Source organism: Macaca nemestrina, chromosome 2 (genome assembly GCF_043159975.1).
Source record: "Macaca nemestrina isolate mMacNem1 chromosome 2, mMacNem.hap1, whole genome shotgun sequence".
Lineage (NCBI taxonomy): Eukaryota > Metazoa > Chordata > Mammalia > Primates > Cercopithecidae > Macaca > Macaca nemestrina.
The window spans coordinates 99184507-99206778 of NC_092126.1; the positions used below are offsets into that span (position 1 = coordinate 99184507).

The following is a 22272-nucleotide window of genomic DNA, read 5'->3' on the forward strand; positions in this document are numbered from 1 at the left end:
GGGCAAAGTTCCACATGAAGAAAGTAAGACTTGTGCTTTGTGCTTGTGCTTTGGGATAGGGTTTGCTATTAGCAGGTACAGGCAAAGAAGCTTCAGAACTGGCACAGCTGTATAGTATTCAGGACTTTAGATTAGCAATTAATCACGGTGGTGGAAGGGGGTTATGATGTTGATGACTCTGGGGTATTTTTGCGATTTGTCCTATTTCTCAGCAAGAACCAAAGGACTGACTGTCACCCTGGTGGTATATTTCAGGGCTCCAGGGTATCAGATTAACCATGAGGTAGCAGAATTCATCAATGAACAGTTATAGAATAGAATCCCTTCATATAAGGCCAATTATCATCTTCTGTACAATAAATAACGCAAGAGCCAAATTAGGGAGTGGTAAAGCTAGTTCCTGGAACACTTGGCTTCAGGAATCAGATTTCTCCCATGCGGTGGGAAAAAACTACAGTCAGCAGAAGAGAGGCTTCAGGAACTGGTGTGTGGACAAAAACAAAACAAAACAAAAAAACAACAAAACACTCTATTCTTCCTGATTTAGACCTAGAAACTTGGGGTAATACAATCAGCTAAAAATAAAAGGCTTTGAATGTATTATCATGACATGGACTATGGGAAAGACAGATCCAAAAAATGGGGTTAGGGTTACATTGGTATAGGAATAAGACCAACCTAAGACCCAGATTCAAGTTTTTCAAGTTTTGATGGCCTTGCATGAAAATGGCTAGAAATACCAGGATGACATAGCAGCCAATGAAATTAGAGCCAGGTCTTGCCACAGTGGGAAAGGAAGTGAGGGAAGGAGACACCTTTCTTGCTCATGAGAATAGATGAGGTTGTATCAAGTGTCTGGAAATTCAAGAGCCAAGACCTTTTGGGGAAGATTTTTGAAATGCAAGCTGAGGAATTTTGCTGGTGAGTGCTATGTTAAAAAATGCTAGGCACCTTGCTTGAAAGATAGCATAGAGACTATCTCCAGAGAGCCCACTCTCAGTTCCTAAGGGTGGTGGTAGAAACACAATTATTAAGGACACTGGAAGATTACTCTAGAATTCTGAAAATGGCCTTGAATATAACAGAAACTAAAGAGAAGAAATGGAGCTTAGAAAAGAACTGAACCAACTTTGAAAATGTATAAATAGCATTAGTAGACAATGGTATCTGAAACATCTCTAAGAGGTTGTCTGCAAAAATAGTGGAATTTCTCCCAGAATACAGGAATTAAGAGTTATTGATAAAAGTTCCCCTACCTGGGTTTCATTTTATCTTTTTTTGTTTGTTTTTTTAGAGGCAGGGTCTTGCTCTGTGACCCAGGCTAGAGAGCAATGGCGCAATCATAGCTCACTGCAGTCTCAAACTTCTGGGCTCAAGTGACCTTCTTGCCTCAGCCTCCTGAGTAGGTGGGACCACAGGCGCCTGCCACCACATCCAGCTAAATTTTTTTTTTTTTTAAAGAGACAGGGTCTCACTATGTTGCCCAGACTGGTCTCAATCTCCCAGCCTCATGTGATCCTCTAGTCTCAGCCCCTCAAAGTGTTGGGATTACAGGCTTGAGCCACTGCACCCAGCCTCAAAACTGGGTTTTAAAATAGATGATAGAACTGGTACCAAGAAGCAGTTAAAACCATGAGGCCATTCTCTGTAAGTCTCTCCTCCGTTGCTTGTTTACCTCACATAACCCTAAGCCTCTGCTATGCCCTCGAGCTGACAATAGCAACATGGGTCTAGGTTGTGACACATATCATGTATTGGGCTTGTAGAACATTGCTTTCTCTGGGGAAATGCTGGCTGTATATAGAATTGGTGCTTGAAGACAAGATCCTGCAGAGTTCTGGAGAGTCAAGTGTTTATACAAGACCAGTGTTATGATATTTTATGCCCTTATTGCTCCTTGGAATGTGGGCTATATGAGATACAGGATAGATTCAACAACGGAGAAATCCAGTGTATCAGCAATTCCAGCTTAGGGGACCCACAGGTTGTAGCTTCTAGTAGACCCCAGAACAAAGCCCGTCCAGTTAGGGTTTTGTAAAAGCAGGGAAAGATGAAAATGGTGATTTTACACTTCCAAAGGAATTTTAATTTCTTTGTGGGAAGGGGGAATGACTTGACAAGGAGGTTACACTTAACAGAAAAGGGGCTTTAGTTGGGAGCATTCTCACACTGTTAAAAATCTTATTATTTGAACTATAAGGTTTATATTATCTAGTGGCTTCATATAACCTTGGGGAAGGGGAGGTGGTTTAAAGGTTTGCCTCCGCTAAGCCTGGCTCAATGATTGCAACATTCAGCAAACAATTGCTTCCCTCCCCTCCCCCATTTCCCATGGCCGCTTACAGCAATGGTAGCAGCTAGACAGCAGAACCAGCACAGGGTATCTGGCAATCAAATCCCCAACTGAAATACAATTGGTTAGAAGACAAAAACTAAATTCTGCCCATGAAAGTCAGCTTGGGAGGTTACTGTCTAACATAAAATTGTAACCCACAGGTTGTAGAGTACAACTCAGGCTGACCAGCCAAAGGGTTGGGGGCACTCCAAACTCCAGGGGGAGCTCAAGACTTGCCCTACCTCTGTACTCCTTCCAGAGAAGAAATGTGATCCAGTCTAAGATGACACGCAGGTCCTCAAGGACAGACGAGGGAAAGATGGGGTGGGGTGATAGTTTTGGCTAGAAAGAGCAAATGTCATCCTGAACATTGTCTACCTTTTCTGCTGCATGAGGCTGAAAGCTGCTCCCACTCTCCAAAGCCTGAGAAGGCCCAGGGAAGAGCTCAAGGCAATGGGCCTATTGCAGGCCTTCAGAGTAAAAGAGTCATCAAAGGTGACCTATGGGGCACTAGCAAGTTTGCCAAGGTAGAGAAGTTGGCAAGTCACGCCTTTGGTCATCAACTAGGAGAGCTGGCTTTTGGGATACTGGTCTTGTCCTTTCTTCACTTCTATCAGTGAATGACATGGGTGATTTGTAAAGGTTTCTATTCTAACTCTGGCTAAAATACAAGGAAAGAAATTCTTTGTATTAATGCTTCGTCACTGCTCCTCCTCCCAAAAGAAGTGGTCAGGCATGGGAGGAGAGCCTTCCATCCACGGGCGTAAAGTACTAAATCAGCAATGTCCTAATTCATAGATGGTGACCTGTGGGTAAGAACGATTATCTATCACTGAATAGCTGCATCTTATTCTCAGGACAAAAATGCCTCTTTCAGACAGACAGTCATTTCCAAACAGAAAACCTCTGTTATCAAATAAAGAAGAAAACTGAATGCCAATGGTAGTAGAGTGATTTTTTTTGACCCAGATGAACTAGTTTCAGATTTACTTCCTTTAAGTTCATATTCTTTCTACACTTCAGCATTTTTCTTGAAACAGCTTGGATTTGTACAGTTCCTTTTCTTCGAAGGACTCATTTAGCCTAACAATTTAGGACTGTTACTTTAGAACTCCAAAAATGGAAACCTAGATGGCTTGAATGTAAGTGTTAGAAATTAAAGGTCAGTAAAGGAGACTAGAAAAGAATTAGACCAACTTCGATTGAGGTAGGGCTCCAGTATTAGTTGATATGGGGCTCTTCCATTAAAAACATTTTGTACGGGATGAATATTTCTAATTGCATAAGAGTGTCGCATCTCAGAATTTGTGGGATGTGGAGAAACCAAAGCATTTCACAGTCAAGTAACATGCTTGTGAGTACAGAGCTGACTCCAGGAGAGTCAAGATGAAAAACAAGAGGTTCTTCTGACTTCTAATGCGCCACCCCCTTTCGACTACCATAGGCTGGGTGCTTTTAGACCTACAGCCACAGAGCTGGCATGTTGGTTACTTTCATGCTTAAGAGACCAGCAGGATACAAATGTGAGGGACTGGCCTGATGACACCAAAGGAGAATCTGAGCATTATTTGAACCAGTGTTTTGCTACTTTCCTTGGGCAGCTAGCTGTTCAAAGAATTTTAATAGTCAACCTGTAGAAATATGATAGACAACTATTGGTTTTACTTTCAAGATTGAGAAAGAGGTCTAAGGAAACCCTTGTTCTCCCAACTCATTAGAGATGACAGGGCGGCTTCCTGTACTGTGCCCTTACATCGATCACAGTGGATTTTACCATGAAGGGCTGCTCTCAGTGGATCACGCAATCAGGATAAGGGGAAACAGGACATTTTTCCTGAAAGGAAAAAAAACTGCAAAACTAAACCTTAAGCTTTAACATCCCTTCTATAATTTACTCCCAACTTACATAATTCTCATCTACACTGGCACTAAAGTGAAATGTTAACAGTACTTGAAATAGGATTTAAGCACTGTGGAAAATCTTATCTTTAATTTCAAATTGAAAATTCATCCGTAAAATCTGACAGAAGAAAATCCAAACCCTAGGGAAATGAGTTTCTTCCCCCAGAACCATTCCCTTCTATCTATAGCCCCACTTCTCCTAAAAGCAGAAACTCAGCAAGTACGTCAAGGGTGCCTAAACTGTGACTTGCACTCTAGCACATGCAGTCTTACTGGGAAACATAGCATTAGCTGCTCAAAGTCTAAATGCAGCCTAGCAACACTTGGCTAGTGTATGTGTTTAAAAGAGGAAACAGAAAATGAGAAATAGCCCTAACTAGCTTTTGTTCTATTTATCTAGAAGGTCATCCCAAGGACTCAGAACTCTGGGTTTGAGACCCTTTACAGTGTTACTTCCCCACCAGCTGGAGGCTGGGGCAGCTGGGATGGGAAGGGCCTGTGGTAGGGAATGCGGTGGTGTGCGGGCTGTATGCGCCAGGTGTCCACAGTGTGCAGAGCAGGCGCTGTGGCCGAGGCGGACATAAACACGTGACAGGGCTCCTCTGCTTTTGCAGACACTCAGAGCCTAAGAAACGTGATTTGTTTCCTGTTTCAATAGGAATAAAAATTGGGAAGCAGGGACTATGATTATTAGTTGTCAAAATACTAAATACTTCTCAAAGGCCTATGCTGTTTCCACCTTCTTCTGCAAGAAATAAAATTCCATTGCTGCTAGGGAAGAAAAAAAATGAAGATGGAGTTGAGAAGCAGAAATTTTTCGAGTCAAGATATCCCTCAGCACAGCAAAGTTATCCCCCCTCAATTATTCTCTATTAAAATTCAGATGAGGAAACTAGGGGTAGGCTCCAGGATCTGGCCTTTACTGTGGGTGACCATGTGGAAGAGACATCCCCTCCTCTTCTATTCTACCTTTTCTATGGAAAAAGTATAAAAGACCCTCATTAAGTGCTCTTGCAGGTCATTACAAAGCATTTCCAGGCACTCAGCTGAAAGTGTTTATGTAAGCGAAGTCCTTCTCAGTCCCTCTGGAGAAACACACATATCAGCATCCTCCTACACAGCTGATATCTAGTGTTACCTCCTGAGAGGTTTCAAACTCTCTCACAAAAGGACAATCTGCCCAGGCCTGCTCTTTTTTAATAGGGAAGGGAAGGCATGCTTGCAAGGCCAATTTACAGCAAGGTAAAAAAAAATCCTTGAGGCAAAACACAAGTGCAAACTGCCTTATTAAGGTTGTGAGGATGAAGAGTAGGAACTAAGAAAAGCTCTTTAAAATCCTGAGGAAGCTGCTCTGGATCATTACTATTACGTTTTGTTTTGCCTTTTAACTGATTGTCCTTTTTATGCTCATCATACATCCCTGGGCTATCCCACAGAGCACACTGGACATGTATCTGTGAGCTGCCGGTGAGCTACCTGGTAAGATGTTGGAGGATGTTTAAGTGTGGAAGCAGGTGGGTGTGGTGGTTCGAACCTGTAATCCCAGCTATGTGGGAGGATTGCTTGAGGCCAGGAGTTCCAGACCAGCCTGGGCAACACAGCAAGACTACCCCCACCCCACCTCCTTGGCCAATCAATCCCCTTGGCCAATCAATCAATCAATCAATCAAGGGTGGATGCTAGTTTGAGGCACGTGCACCCTTAAAACCTGGCCTAGTTTTGGCATGATGAGGCTACTTTGGTTTGGGGGTTGCTCAGAGGCTGGGTTTTTCTGGTACTTCCAAGGATGTTCATTTTGGGAGGTTTTGCATTTGATTAGTGTCCAGTGGAAGGGTGATTCCAGTGAGATTCCCTCATTGCTCAGTACCAGAGTTTGAGTATGGTCGTTTAAAAAATGATACTTACCTGACCACAGTGGAAAATTAAACAGGAGTGAAGGCAAAGGAGTAGAGAAACTACAACTTTGTCTCCCCCATGTTAAAACTGTAAGCCTAAGCAAGAAGTGTCTGTGTCGCGGCAGGCAAACACCTGGGCTACTCAGGCCTGGAGTAGACTGGAGGTTAGAGGAGAAGAGCAGGCAGGAATCCTCAATGGGGAGCTAAAGCCACAACCCCACGTGAAGGAGATAAAAGGGTAACAGCCTCAGATCAAGTCTCAACACCTCCCTCTCCAGGGGAAGCTAAACCAGCCTCTCCTCTATTATCACTCCCTTTAGACAGCTACCGTCTAAAATGAGAGACAAAGAAAGGGGAGTGGGCTTCACTGGCTTTGTAGGTCAGTAGCAGCTCTTCCCCAGAAACCCAGGCCATCAGCCCGGCAGTTTAAGGGTTAAAGTGAGCACTTAAAAGAAAACTCAAACCCCATTAAGCCCAGGCTTGGAGAACAGGGAGCAGCAGGGAAGCCAAAGGAAACTAATTTTGGAGGCTCTCCAAGCTGCCAATCACAAGCATATTTCTAACAGTCCCAGTGTTGTTTGAGTTGGTTGTTTTTCCACAGGCTGCACAATGGGGTCTGGTTATTCATTGAAAAAGTCTGCAAGTGAGCCCCGCCCTCCATTCACAACCAATTTGGAATGCTCCATTCAGGCAAGAGGGGGAATCTGCAGCTCTGCTAGCTGGGGCAGACCTAATAGTGCTCAGCGCCCAGCTGTCGCCGCAGGGACGCTTGCTCGCTCAGTACGCTGTGTTTATGTAAGAAATTCAGACACGGCAGGGGCTCTTGCCTGCTGTGCACCCTTCCTAGGATTCAAATAGCCAAGACCCTTGTGGAAATCTGCAAGGGTGTGCAAAAGTCCGCTAGAAGTAAGGTCAGAAAGTGCCCTCTGGCAAAAGGGGAAAGGCAAAAGAAAAACTATCATGTGCCACTCGGTTCAGAATCTGGCTGTAGCCACCAGCTGAGAGAAAGAGACTTCAGTGGTATTTCTCCTGCCCCAGGGTAAGCTGGTTTGCATTAGGGGACAGCTTTCTCTGGAAGCCTGCCTCTCCAGACTTTCTTTCCCATTCACTGCTGGTAGCTGCGCCGGGCGCCACCTGGCTTCCTCCCCAGGGGAGGAGGGCTCTGGAGACACTACTAGATTTTCTGGCTGCAGAGGAGGGGACAAGCTACCTATTACAACAATTTCACAGTTCCTTTTTTAGCTTTGGATCCAGCCTGAAGAGTTCGGAATACCCTCCTGAATGCTCATGAGACATCAAAAGGGAAGAATGTGGAGATCTAAGGTTGGAAGGTGAAATCTACGCCGAGACTTTGCAAAGTACAAGGCAAAAAAACTGGTTTCGTTTCTTAGGTATTTTTTCCAAACCTTCAATAATCACCCTGAGGGAAAGCTGATGGAGCCGGTCTGACAACCACACTTTATTTCAAGGAAAAGCATACTTCTTTATGAAAAGCAAATGCAGGGGATACATTTGAGCTCCTTTTTTTCATCACATATTTGGCTCTTTTCAAATGTCTTATGTATACTTCTCACTGCCTGCCCTCATGTCCCCTCCAGTGAGATCAGTGCCACTGGAAGCATTTCTCTTCAGAAGAAGAAGAAGTTCTTCTGACCACAGAATCCCCAATCCATGCCTTGGCTCTTCAGATCAGCCTCAAACTCCTGGCCTTTTAATAACTAGATCTTATCCTGCTCCCTGGAATCTTGCACTCTCTGCTTCAGTTTTTCCCTAGATGCTTCTTTCTTTTTAAACAAGGGAGCGCCCTTTATTTTCTATGCAGAATCCTCTTATGTGGAATTCTTTTCCCTTTAACATCTGAGTTGCTAGCCCACTGTCATTTGCCTGCCAGGCCCAAAGGTGTACTTACATTATGGTTATAATTTATACATACACCCTCTAACTAGTGCGGGCACATACTAGGGGCCTGGTATCTTGCCACTCCTTTAAGCCAAGTCTAGAGGGACAGGACAATGATAGAAACTGACGACCAAAGCCTCTGTTAAATGAGCTTGATGAGTTCACAAAATGAATTTTTAAAAAAGCAACCTAATCCGGTAATGGCATCAGCATGCCTGGCACTTGTCCAAGAGCTGGGAGCTGCAACATGACAAGCCTCTGAGCTCCTTGGATTCCAAGTGGAGAAGCACTGTGTGCCAGGGCACAGATGGGGCCCAAGCTGCCTCAAGGGCAGCCGTATGCCCGAGAGGGGGCTGTCAGCCTCTGAGGCTGGATGTACTTTACCACCACTAAAACCCAAGAAATGTGTGGAGGGAACAGTTTCTCGGCAGAGAATCACACACCCCACCCCATAAGAAACTTTTTTTTCTGGGGCTGAAATTAAAACAATGATACTACTAGATGATAGAAATGGGAGACAGTACACATTTTCAGCTTCATTATGCTACCCATGTCTTACTCTTGTAAAACTGAAGAATGCTAAAAGAGGAGGGGATAAATGGTAATTTCTTGATGGATGCCAGGATTTTGTTACTTCTGTCACCTACACAAGTGATCTTGATACAGATGTAACTCCCCATCCCAAGTCTTTCTCACCAAATACAAAGGACTGGTAAGCCCTACTGGGTTTTGTTAGATGACTAATAGCACAGAGACACAGAAGGGTAAGAGAAAAATTCAGTTTAAGTAAGTCTAACTGAATTAAAGGTAGACGAAAGCAGATTTTGTAAAACAGATGACTCCTTTAAGTAAATAGGTACTGTAGGTCTGGGGTCCTTGAGAATACTGAGTCTAGGAATCTTTGAGGCTATCAAAACAGGAAGGATTTCAAATCATTTAGCACCCTCCCAGCAGTAAGGTACTGGGCTAGCTAACAAAGACTTTGAAAGTAACACTGTAAAACCTGGAGTCAGAGAATCTCTCCTCCGTGTTTTCCTCACACTTTCTTCAGCATTCTTTTCTACCTTCAGAACTACTGACTCCTGAAAAGTATAAACCGATGGCCTTGTTTTCCCTCAAACCTCTTATTTTTTAAAAGCCCACTGTTTTCTTTCTTACCTTGCCAAACAAAAAGACTTTAGGATGATCCTTTTGAATAGAGGTGGCCCAAGCAGGAAAATGTGTTTTGCTACACCACACCTAGGACCAAAGACCAAAATGATGTACCCTGTCCAAAGGAAAGGCACTGCCTCTACTATACTAACCTCACACATTAATAAAGAAATCCAGCTGAATAATCTCATCGTGAAACAGGATTAAGATCAATGTGTTTTAGGCTCAAGGGCTGTCATTAACAGTTAATCCTATTTCCCCAGCCGTCTATTGCAATGTATTTATGAAAAGTCGATTTTATCAGTTAATTAGCTGGTCCTTAGGAAATTACTTGTACTTCCTCCAGTTGTTCCATTCTTTTTGAAACACAGATCTTAAAAGAACACTTCAAGGGGAAAATGGGGTCATCTGGATCTTAAAACAATTCTCTAGGCTATATTTGGTATAGAGGCCATGATTTTGAAATAAGATTTTTATCATGCTCTCTACTCAGCATAAAATATCTTATTCAAGATGCTAACAGGTATATATTTACAATATCATAACTGAAATAAATGAGATTAAAAATCAGACCCGAAATGTCTATTTTAAAAACTGCTATTTATATATACTAAAATCGAGTAATACACTCTTTAAGTACCCAAAGAGTTCAGAAAAATGAATGGAACACATCGCCTTACCCCCACTTTGAAACATTCTTGAGTTCCAATCTTATCCAAGGCATAGTTAGTTCTATGAAAATGTGTAGGAAAGATGTACACACATCTATGCACTGACCCAGATTCCCTGGTTTAGTAGCTCTATGTGTTAAGGTACACATTTAGCTACATACACACTTACGTAGATATACACACATGCACAAACACTTCTTCATATGTAGGACATATGTACACAGTTTTATCTGTATACACACTAAAGGTGTTTTCTAGGAAACATGGCAGTTTTTTTTGTTTTTGTTTTTGTTTTTTAGAAATAGGGTCTTGCTCTGGTACCTAGGCTGGGGTACAGTGGTGTGATCACTACTTGCTGCAACTGTAACCTTGAATTCCTAGGCTCAAGTGATCCTCCCGACTTGGCCTCCCAAAGCACTGAGGTTACAGGTGTGAGCCTAAATGTCAGTTTTTTAATAATTTTTTTCTTTTATAATTGTTCTCTCTCTTCCAAATCCTAGACAGAAAAACTCAAAGCATCAAGGTATTGAGTAACTTTCTCAGGATCACAGAAGGAAGAGAAGTGACTGCTGAATTGGACAGTCAGAGGTCTACCTGATGCTTTCCTGAACGCCATCTCTAGATATCTGAAATAATGGAGAGCCCTGAATACACTTGAACATGCCACTACTCCCTGGCTCTGCAGCTTTGTGAGAGCTTCTTTAAGAATATTTATCTTTTTCTTACGTCACCTAACCCTTCCCGTTTGCCCCCACTACTGGTCAGTCTCTCCAGCTATTTGGAAATAGCTGTGAAAGGAGGGGGCTGGGCAAGACTGTCTCTACAAGGGACATCCAACTCAAGCAATCTGAGATCTTCAGGGTTACTTCTTAGGACCAAAGGATAATGAGGTACACTGGTAGAATCCCTATGATCTATAGATTTCTATTCTAATCCCTTGAATTTGACCTTTAGGAGTTTCCATGCTTTACTGATATCTCTATGTGTGAGGTAGAGGTGAAATCTGTACAGCTAGAAGTAAGCTGGGCATTTCTATAAGATATAAAAGCAATGGTTTCTTTCACTCAAATCAGACTTAAGGATGTATCCCTATGGGCAGGAAACCCAATTCTGAGAAACTTACAAAATATAATCTCTTTAGAAGTTGAACTTTTAGTGTTTAGAGAAAAAAAAAAGGCCATAATCTTTAAAACTGACATTCCAAAATAAAAATATTACCTACATTTCTATTCTCTTTCTTTTATGTTTACAATAAATTTATACATATACAATGGAAAATTTTCAAATCACTATTAATAGGAAAGTCTATTACCAGTGGCCACCAGTAAGAATATTTGTTACAGGCCGGGCACAGTGGCTCACACCTGTAATTCCAGCACTCTGGGAGGCTGAGGTGGGCGGATCACCGGAGGTCAGGAGTTCAAGACCAGCCTGGAAATCATGGTGAAACCCCGTCTCTACTAAAAATACAAAAATTAGCCAGGTGTGGTGGTAGGTGCCTGTAATCCTAGCTACTTGGGAGGCTGAGGCAGAAGAAATGATCGAACCCGGGAGGCGGACATCCCAGTGAGTGAGCTGAGATTGCGCCATTGTACTCCAGCCTGGGTGACAAGAGCAAAACTCTCTCTCAAAAAAAAAAAAAAAAAGGTTTGCTTTCCCCTGGCAAATCTAAGTTTGGCTAATATTCATTGGTTAAGTGAGTCAAACCAACTCATAAGGTTTCATTAAATTTGAATGAGTTTTTTCCCTCCCCTGAAAAAAATCATGGGCTCTTCCAGAAAATGACTGGAGTGAAGCTGGTCCTGAACTCGAGGCTGTGGAAAGTGCTCATGGAAAAGTAAGTGCATGCAGCCGGCTGTGGGCTCTGCCAGCTCCTCCTCATGCTTCTGGCTGTCAGTCTGAACTACAGGAAAACATAAGAGCAAGAATGAATGGCTCAAATATGCACCACCCACATTTGTGTTCTTGCCTTGCTTCTTAGGCAAGTTATTCTACTTGAATCTATCCCTTCTTGAAGCTCTACCTCAAGAAATAAAGTCAGAGGGAAAGAATCATTAGAAGACCTTTTCTAGGCTAGTCAACCATCTTTTATATCCTTATAAGATAGAAAGGCTCAACCTTAGGCAGTTAAAACAAAAAGTAAGCAAAGTAAAAAAAAAATCATACTTGGTAAGCAGAAACATCTCCCAAATTACCTCCATTTAAGGTACAGAATTTTAATTAAAGAACTTAGAACATTCTATTTGCTGAGCAGAAATTATTTCTAAAGAGCCAAAACACATTTATTGATTTCTTCACTTTAGCCTATTCCCACAGATAAAAATCTCTCCAAATATAAATCCTGCTTGCTGACAAAGAACATACCCTTGCTTCAGCACATGCAATCAATCTGAATGCAGCCATCTCATCTCCCTTTTAACTCTTTTGGGTTACAGAGAAACAAACAAAAGTGTCATAAAAGCATTTCAAAGAACCTCTGCCAAGAAAGCCACCTCCCAAACAGACTGCAGTTTATGCTGCTTTGAGCAAGAACTGGAAAGGCTGGGCCAAATTGTCAACACAGAACAAAGTTGGATTACAAACCCTGTCTTTCATCTTGCAAACACACACACACACATACACACACACACACAAAATTTGGGTTATCTTTATTTAGTCTTTCAGTGGCAGGCTTCCCCATCACTTGAAAGCAATCAAAGGGCAATAATTAACATGCATTTACTCTCCTATAGAACACATCCACAGCAAGCTGTGACAAAGCTAAGGTAACCATGCATGTGTGTGTTACAGTTTATTCTCTTTTACAGTTTCATGGCATTGTGCCTTGGACATGAGGCCTATCATTAAGGAATGTTTAGCTGCTACCTCTGTTCTTACATTTAAAAGATTTGGAATACCCAGCTTTTTACTTAGAGACAGACCTAAGATACTGTCTCTCCAGTGGCATTTTCACACACATACACCCACCTACCCAGAGATAAAACAAAGCTGGGAAGAATCTGTTGGTCCAAAATGAGAAATTGAGTCCTTGCATGGCTCAGGTGCTTGCTATTATAAACTATGACTAAGAGACATGAATTTCTCTATGATGCAACTCTCAAGAGAGGCAGCATTTTCTCCAGGCCTCTCTTAAACCTGCTCATTCGCCAGTGACTAATGCTCTCTAGAGCTGTGCTGCTCAAATTTCATCAGCCAGCTTTGTCCTTGATAACTCCGCCTAGACCATAAAAGCTCCCAAACCTGTTGAGGACAGCCCCAAATGATCAGTGCAAAGTAACCATGCCCCTGCTAGTGCTGAAAACCATCTTTTGAGCTTCCCACTGCATTTTATCTCTAGTAATGAGCGCTTAGTGGCCATTTTAAGGAAAAGTTTCTCTTCTCTGAACAGAAAAGCCACAGCAACTACATGAAAAGTAAGAGTAAATCAGGCCACTCTGTGACCACCCCTTGTCAGCTTTGGAGTAGAGACAAAATTGACAACTGTTGGATGAAGCCAAAGTTAACTGGAGTTTTCCATTAACTATTTTCTGCACCTTTAAGAAAAAGAGAAATATCAGGTTCATGATTCACATCAAGGACTTAATTTATAAAACAAACCCCCAAAAAGCCACAAAACAATGTGTGATTAATAGATGCTTGGCCCAACACCATATATATTATGTCAGTTAATTTATAATTTTGAGCTTAAAACTTTGCAATATTCTTTTTTTTTTTTTTTTTGAGATGGAGCCTTGCTCTGTTGCCCAGGCTGGAGTGCAGTGACGCGATCTCAGCTCACTGCAACCTCCGCCTTCTGGATTTAAGTGATTCTCCTGCCTCAGCCTCCTGAGTAGCTTGGATTATAGGTGCCCGCCACCAAGCCTGGCTAATTTTTGTATTTTTAGTAGAGATGGGGTTTCCCCATGTTGGCCAGGCTGGTCTTGAACTCCTGACCTCAAGTGATCCGCCCTCCTCAGCCTCCCAAAGTCCTGGGATTACAGGCATGAGCCACTGCGCCCAGTCAGCTTTACAATATTCTTAAGGAAAAAGAAATTTAGGATAAAATTATGTTCAGTAAGTCTTACCTGCAATACAGTAGAAACACTTTAGAAATAATTTTAATAAGAAATAAAAGTTTTCAGGGTTAATTCTGAATTATTAGAAGAAACTAAATGCATACTACTGTCAAAATCTGGCCATAGCTGAAAAAAGCATATTCTAGACATGGATGATCCAAGACCAAACAATTTCAGAACAAATGTGCCATCACCAGAAAGGTACTTACAGTTATCAGACTGAAAATCTGGGACAAACTGTTCATCATCAGGAACTTGTGCTGGAAAATAGATTTTTATTTTAGACCTTTAAGTTTTATTAAAAAGCACAGTAAAATGTTTTATATGGAAAATAGGACATCCATGAAACTTGCCTTCAGCTAACCAAGCCTCTTGAAGTTGACTGAGATCCTGAAACAGCTCTGAAATTGAAAACAGAAGACCCCAGAATGAGGATATTTCTTCTGCTAGGGAGAAGACAGGGAAGAATCTACATGCTACTGTCACTGGGAGCAGGGAAGCCACAACATAGGCAGGGAAAGCTTTACTACCTTCAGAATCGTGAGCCAGATCTGTGTCCAAAAACTTCCTCTTTCTGTCAATCACAGGCCGCCCTCTACATTCCTCAGATCGAGATTTCTGAAAGAGGCCAACAGAAAGTGAAGGCTCAAGTGTAGTAAAGAGGTCCAAAGGGGGTCGACTCACTAAACCAACAGGGGGAAGAGTCATATTGGAGAGGGAGGACAAAACAAACCAAAAGCCACATAAACTTACCCCTGGGACCATAAAAGGGACTTGCTGATCATAAAACCCATCCATGGTGCTTTCAGCGTCTCTAATACCACTTTGAGAGGTTTCAGCATTGAGTAATTTCTGGGGGAAAAGGGATCCTCCTGTAATATGAATTTGGGAGATTTTAACTAAGAGGGGGGAAAAGAAACTAAGGGGGGGAAACAATTTTAGATTGCCTTTTTTTTAGGGCCTGTGCAAAATTATTACCCTTCTGCGAAGTACTTAAAACTTACTCAAGGTGCAAGCTTTACAGACCAAAGACGGGCTTGATTAATGGTATCAGAGGTACATGATGTACTTCGTGCCAAATCCATTTACCCAGTCATCATTTTTTCTTTGTTTTTAAATCATTAAAATTACAGATTTGCTACTGTCTGTCCTCTACCAAAACAAAACAAACCCAAAGCCCTTATTTTCATTATAAAACGGTGATTTCAAGATTCTCTCACATACTCCAGGGCATTTGTAGTAGAGTTTTTAAAAAAGAGATAATTTAATTTTTAACAGTACAGTGTCAGGAAGCAGAGAAATTGAGTTTAAGTATTCCAAATTATTGGCAATTAAACACCTGACATACATGGTGTTTCTAAAAGCATTTTGTAGGTCAGTGTTAAAACACTATATATAGTTCCTAGAATAAATTGATCAGAGGTATATTTATCTTCACACACAACTCTTTATTTAAAAGAGGTCTAAACAGATATAGCCATCTGTAATGTCACAAATATCTCCCTGGTTACTTACAGAGATATTTGTGACATCTCCAACTTCTAAAAGAATAAAATGCCTATGAAAAGTAATGGATTAAAAAAACTAATTCCATTGCTTGTGGTACAATGCATCTCTACCAAAGGTCTTTTAAAACTTAGGCTGTTTCTTACAGTGGAGTCATTTTTTCTAGACATACCCCCCACCCCACCCCCAAATGAAACTCATTTCAGGACTGGTTAAGTGTTAAGTCTGGGGAAAAAGGGGTGGGGGGGGGTTAGAAGGGAGAAAACTTCTAACGTGAGTGGAATAAAGTAACAATTTTAGGAAGGTACCATCTTCCTAAACACTTTTATTCTCCAAATAAAAACATCGCTAAGTCAACAAAAGGTGGAAAAACATTAATTTCACTCACTCCAGCTCTAAGCAATTCAAAATGCTTAAAGGCTAATTTCTTTTGTTTAACATATACACAAATTTTAAACAGGAAACTTTTTCCCGGTAAGCAATTCCATCCAATTTGTTTTTCACACTATGTGTAGCATATCAAATTTTTCATAAGTGAGCAGGATACAAGGAAACCCTTCACAGCCAGCCTCCTCCTCAGCACTTTGGCCCAAGGAATCAGATTATTTTCAAAGTCAAAGGAAAGAGAGGAGCAAAATAGCACACAGTTCGTAACTTCCTAGAAAAACACTCGCGCCAGCCTGCCTGCGTGCCCCGTCCAAACAGCACAAGAAACGTTCAGAATAATACCTCTCTCAAATGCCACCAAACCGTATACAAAATTTGAGAAACCTCAGCAGTGAGTTGAGGGGGCATGAAAGAGTGTGCTCTGTCGCTTATGAAAATCTGTCAGATTAAATCGTGGCCTTAGACATTTTGTGAATGTTTGTTAGGGGGAAGGGGACAACCAGTAGAAGACGGGAGGGGGAGATATTTTTCAGTCTCATGATGAAATACTTCACCCGGAAGAGCAAAAAAAATTCGAAAAAAATTAAAAGAACTAAACTGCCATAAACGAACCGAAAAGAGACATTCCAAGGTTAGAAAAATTTTATTCCAAGTATAATTTTTAAAAAGCCTGAAGGAAAGGCTCGAGTTCATCCAGGAGTTTAAACCACTTCCTTTGCCCCCCCCCCACCACCCGCGCCCCGGGTGCCCCCAGGAAAACTTTAGCACAGCGCAGCGGCGCGATCCAGGCCCCTCCCCTGTGGCGCGCAGCGGACCCGGTTTTATGAATGGGAGAGCGAGCTGCGGCCGCCACATCAGGTAGAGGCTGTAACTGGATCTCTCGCGCTGGGCCCCATTCACAAAATAAGACACACTTCCACCCAATTCCCAGCCTTCCCCATTCATGAAAACTCCTTCAGCTGCGCCCCCGCCCCCACTTCCAACGCACGCCCAGCCTCCGACGCAGGCCCCTCACCCCAGCGTTTTAGGAAGAAAGCTCAATGCTTCATTCACAAAAAGGGAAGAAAAAAAAAAAAAAAAAAAGCCGCAGGGAGCAGCGAGCCAACGAAAGAAACCCGCTTCATTCATAAAGTCACCCACATTCATAAAAACGAGGTGCTGCGGCCGGCGCTACCAACCGCTTCCAATCCCTCCCACCCCCAACATCTCTCCTTGGCACCCCCTCCTCGACCAGGAGTTCAGTTCCCCGCCCCGTTTTCTCCACCTTCTGAAAATGCGGCCAGAACCCTAATCCACCGCGAGGCTCCAGCATCTTTCGGTGCTGCCCCCTCCACACCCGTGTTATCCCCACCATCCCCAGGCCGCTGTTCCGGTGCGCCCCGATTTTTCTCGAGTCGCAGCACAGCCCGACGCCCTCAGCCTGCTAGGTGGGAGCAGGGCGACTGCATGTCCACTTTCCACTACCTGAAACTTGCAAGGCCTGCGTAAGTTCCTGATCGACCCCCGCCCCCGCAGGCTGCACTTGCCTGTGTCATTTACCCCCTCCCGGTGCTCTGGGGGGCAGCGCCTCTCAGACATTCCCCTCAAACTGCTTCCCGCCCCCTCCTCCCAACTGCGGAGCTCCGCCAAGCGTCTCTTCTCGCGAGCCTCCAAGTCCCCTCGGGGCTCTCGAATCTCCAGAGACTGTGAAAGCCTCGCAACTCCGCGATCCCCCATCCACTCGGGAGCCCCCGCACTCGCGCTCCCGCGCGCCTCCCCCACGGCGTGTGGAAAGCCGCTCTCCCCGCGCTCCGGAACCGTTAGCCGCACCCGCCGGGCGCCTCCCAGGAACCAAACTGGACCGAGCCGCGGGGGGAGGGGGCGGTCAACCCGGGGGGGGGTCACCCCAGGTACTGCACCCCGACTTTGAAGATTCTGAATCAACCCGTGAACTCTAGCCAGCTGGGCCTGTCGGACCCGTGGCCGGACCCCCCTTCCGATCTCCCTCCTGCCCCCGCAAAGCCCCCTCACCTGAGGCTGCCGCTCTCCTCCCCTCGCAGCGGCCCCGGCGGCGCAGGCGCGCTCACGCACGCGCGCACCGGGCCTGGGCGCCTGGGCAAAAGGCTGGGCCGAACCGCTCCGAAGACGGTGAACCGCTCCGCGCACCAGCGGCTGGACTCTGCGCCGCAGCTGCCAACCAGGCTGGAGCGCTGGCCCGGCCCCCCGCGGCCCGCTGCTCCGCCCGCCGCCATTGGCCCGCGGCCCTAGCCCAGCCTTGTTCCCATTGGCCCGAGGCCGTTCCCGCGGCTGTCCATCACCTCTTGTTTACCCTGTCTGCGGGCAAATCCAACCAAGCCGCCCCATTAACTCCGGCCCCCATTGGCCAACGATGCATCTCTCTCCACCCCCTCAGGGGTCTGTTTTACATAATTTATGCACCGGGGGCCATTGGCCAATCAGCACAGGCTTGTTTATATAATGAATGTAAGGACGTTTTTCATTCATAAAAAACGCGACCTGAGGGGGAAGCTTAGCTGAGTCAGTGAAGCACTTAAAGGGGCCGAGGCCGGGAGGAGCCGCCGTTACTTCCCTTCTCGCCGCTCTGCCGACTTTTCACCGAGGCACGACTCTTCCCCCTTACCCACTCACCCCCACTTCTCCATCCAGCAAAGCCCCGACCAGAATTGGGTCGCTTGGCGCCAGACGTTCGCAGCTGCAGCACCAAGCAAAGTTATCATTTTAGAATTCAGGGGAGAGGAATTCGTCATTCCACACAGAGAAACTCGCTGACCGACCTGGGCGTTTAGCCCACAGAAACACAGAAAACGGAAACGGAGCCCTCTAATCTTAGTTACCTTTAAGAGAGGCCTTAATTTCTTTTAACCAGGTTTCCAGTGGGAAGAATAAGCAGCATCTCCTTTTAAAATCTCAGCTCCCAAACAGATTTTAGTTACTATTTTGTACTGGCAAGGCCTAAGGCCCAATCAAATCCCGTTTTCTCTTTAATTGCGGCTCGTAACCTCCGCCAGAGTGGGTTCTGTAGTCGAGGTGAGACAGGGTTCGGGCTCTAAGAAATCCTCTCCGGGGACAGCAGCAGCCAGTCCACCGACCTGGAAACCTAAATCCCTCCGAAACGGGCATGCAGAGTTAGACTTTTTGCTTCCCTCCCCGGGCTGTTTGTTTTCCATTTAAGTATTGAATGCAAGATGGTGTATTTGCGAATTAGATCCCGTGCAGCTGGAACGACGAGAAGCGGCTCTGCTTGCCAAACGATAGGGCACTAACTGCAATTGCTGAGATTCTTAACAGGGTGTTCCAGGAAACAAATAAACAAACAACCCTCTCCCCTCTCCGCCCCCTTACCCCCTCCTGTAAAGGCCGCCGGGCGGCTCTATCTTCTCCCCGGGGATGCTGGGGCCTGTGACGGAGCTCTGTTCTCGTCCTGCTGGAGTGCCCTGCCATTCACGCCGCATGCCATCGGTGGGGAGGAAAGATGCTAAGTGATAAAGAGAGCCCCTAGCAATGGGGGTCCCAGGGTGGCCAACTCTGGGGCCACCCCCACATTTAAGTCAAAGGTTGCCTACCTTCTTATCTCCACTTGTGTCTCTTAAACAGAGTGGACACTTGGTCACTTGGTCTGTCGTTTATAGTCTTTGAAATGTTGGCGTGCACCTAAGCAACCTGCAGCACAGGTGTTGAGTCCTGGGCTCAGCACTGACCAGGCACGCTGGAGCTGTTGACTTGGAAAGACTGAAATGGGCATGAGTTGATGGATGGAAAGTGCTCTAAACATGTAACTAGCGGTTCCTTGAGATCTAGTTTCCTGGTAGAACATTTTGCTTCTGACTCCAGTTTTCCCTCAGTGCCCTTTTTCTTTCTCCAGGTGGTACCGTTTCTGTTTGGTGGCTGGAGATTTTACACTATTACAGTTGTGCTCTGAGCTTATTGCTGACGTTCCTGAGAGCTCTATCTCCCTAGCTAGATGAAGGGCTCAGGTAAGCTCCCAGATCCTCCTCCTCCCCAACTTTGTCTACCCCCACTCCCACTCCTCCCCTATCCCATCCCATGACATCCTGCTCTCTAAACTCATTTTTCCAAAGGGGCTTTCTTACTCCTCTTCCCTTAAGTCTTTCAGGCCCCAGCCCTCCGGAAGGCTTACAGCCCACAGAGCCACATATCCTCACCATCTAAACCGTAACACATCAATCACACTTTATAACTTTGGCTACAGGAAAACAGTGCAGCATGCTTCACAGCAGCTTCCTCACAGGGTTGGACCTGATGCCTGGAGTTTGGCTCTTGTGACCTTTGCCTCAAGCCAAGTCTCTCCATTCCACCTTGGAAAGAGAAGTGGGATAGTTCTGGGTTGAGTAGTAACAAATAGTGGCTCAGTTAGGGCAGGGGAGGATTGGGTGATAGATTTTCTTCAAAAAAGCTTGTCTTGAACACGTGATCATGTGTAGGGATTTACACCAGAATAGAGTAATTGCCAATTAATTATTTAGATTATTTAGTCATCCAGTAAACATTTATCTGGTACCAAATATTCAGCCAGACCTCGTGCCAGGCAAAAAAGTTGCAGAGATGAATAAGATCCAGTCTTTGCCTTGGAGGAGCTCACAGTCTACTGTGTATCTTCAGTATCTGAAGTTTACTCAGCACTTTATATATGACTTGTTCATGTTATATACAATTCTTCACAGATTATCTCATTTAATTCTCATAATAATGGTACCAAAGTGGTCGGGTCAGACTATTAATATCTCCATTCTATAATATATAGTTGAGAAACTAAGGCTGAGAGAGATTAAGTAGTTTGCTAGTGGTCACAGTGCTTGAAAGTCAGTTGCTGAACTTGGATAGGAAACAAGGTGGTCACATTCCAGAGCCCATATATGGGAGACCTACCATGTGCCTCTCTTCAGCGACCACCAGGAAACATCATTTCAACCTAGAGTGGTAAAAGACAGAGCTGGTCAAAGTGAAAGCAGGCAGATTTTAGCTCCGAATAGGGTTAGGAAGGACTCTGGGATGTCTGGAGTGGTCCAACAAAGGAAGACTGTATCTGGCCATGAGTCTCCCATCACAGGAAGCATTTATGCAGAAAGATTTAGGGATAGGGTAGAGGGACTAACGCATTTTCCAGGATAGAAGAACTCCGAGGATTGTTGCATCTCTCAGAGTCTCTGATTCTGGGAATTTGGAGCTTTGTGCTGGACAAGGGGTACAACTCTTGGCACAGCCATCTTGGCCGAAGCATTAAAAGTCAGAGTACAACCTGTGATGACCTGAGCCAGCTCCTGGGCCCAGGGTGGGTTCCTCATTGTTAAATATTTACTGATATCTTCTCTCCACTCTTCTTCCTTCTTCTCTTTGCTTCTCTTTATGATTTACCTCCCCGGCTCCTCTTCTTCTCTTGTTATCTTTGCCTTTATAAGAGTTAAGGGTTTAGAAGTTCTTTGTCTATTACATTGAGTCTTCCCTCCTAGGAACATTGCTTACATGGGAGGTTTTGTCGAACAAGCATGTGTTCTCATTATCATTCCCTCTCCTCCAGGAGAGAAACAGGATTGGAAAAGAAAACAAAAAGAGAGACCAGTCCTCTGGAACATTCATCTAATGTCAATCTAGCCTTTGTCCTCTGGCAGTAGCAAAACTCAATCACAGCACGATAATCAGACCCTTGTTCTTTAAACTCAATTTGCAATGTGTCTAGAGGGAAACAGTGTAGAAGAATAGAAAAGAAAGACCTTGCCCCAAGCCTGAGAACTGTTACCCTTTAGAGGACTGCTTTTAGAATTTTCCCCTAAAATGCCAAAAACAAGTTACCGTATAAGGCAGGCAACCCTGTCTTGAGCTGATCACCAAAATGATGGTAGGAAATATTGAAGCATCATGATCCTGGTCTCTCATACTGGGAAAATGCCTCCTCTTTCTCTGTTAGAAATGCTGGGGTGAGTGTAGGCCTGCCTAGAGGTTGGGGTGTGGGCTACAATGCTCCTGGAGTCCTTTCCCATTCTTGTATGGGGGGAAGGAAGGGATTTGAGGAAAGGGTCAAAAAGGTACTGAAATGTTGACCATACGTGGTGGCTCATGCCTGTATTCCCAGCACTTTGAGAAGCCCAGGTAGGCGGATCACCTGAGGTCAGGATTTTGAGACCAGCCTGGCCAACATGGTGAAACCTCGTCTCACCTAAAAATACAAAAATTGTCCAGGCGTCGTGGTGCATGTCTGGAATCCCAGCTACTCGGGAGACTGAGGCAGAAGAATCGCTTGAACTTGGGAGATGGAGGTTGCAGTGAGCTAAGATCATGCCACTGCACTCCAGCCTGGGAGACAGAGTGAGACTTCGTTTCAAAAAAAAAAAAGGTACCGAAATGTGTTTATTTAAGGGAGACATAAAGAATCCTGTCTTCCCTTCTAAAATTCAGAAATAAAGGCTCTAGAAACTTAAGGGGGAAAAGAACATCTGTTAGCTTCAATGTCTCTT

The 22272-nt window shown here is 44.4% G+C and overlaps 1 protein-coding gene across 1 annotated transcript in view; it reads right to left on the minus strand.

Moving 5' to 3' along the window:
* LOC105480156 (ETS variant transcription factor 5) overlaps nucleotides 1–17967 on the minus strand; it is a 62655-nt gene extending 44688 nt beyond the window's left edge. Inside the window, exons 1-5 of the mRNA XM_011738669.3 lie at nucleotides 17813–17967; nucleotides 14663–14781; nucleotides 14440–14527; nucleotides 14263–14310; nucleotides 14119–14169 (exon numbers count right to left, since the gene is read on the minus strand). Coding sequence (XP_011736971.2) covers nucleotides 14119–14169; nucleotides 14263–14310; nucleotides 14440–14527; nucleotides 14663–14707 — 232 coding nt within the window. The 5' untranslated portion in view covers nucleotides 14708–14781; nucleotides 17813–17967. The remainder of the gene's footprint in view (nucleotides 1–14118; nucleotides 14170–14262; nucleotides 14311–14439; nucleotides 14528–14662; nucleotides 14782–17812) is intronic.
* Between the last annotated feature and the right edge of the window lie 4305 nt (nucleotides 17968–22272).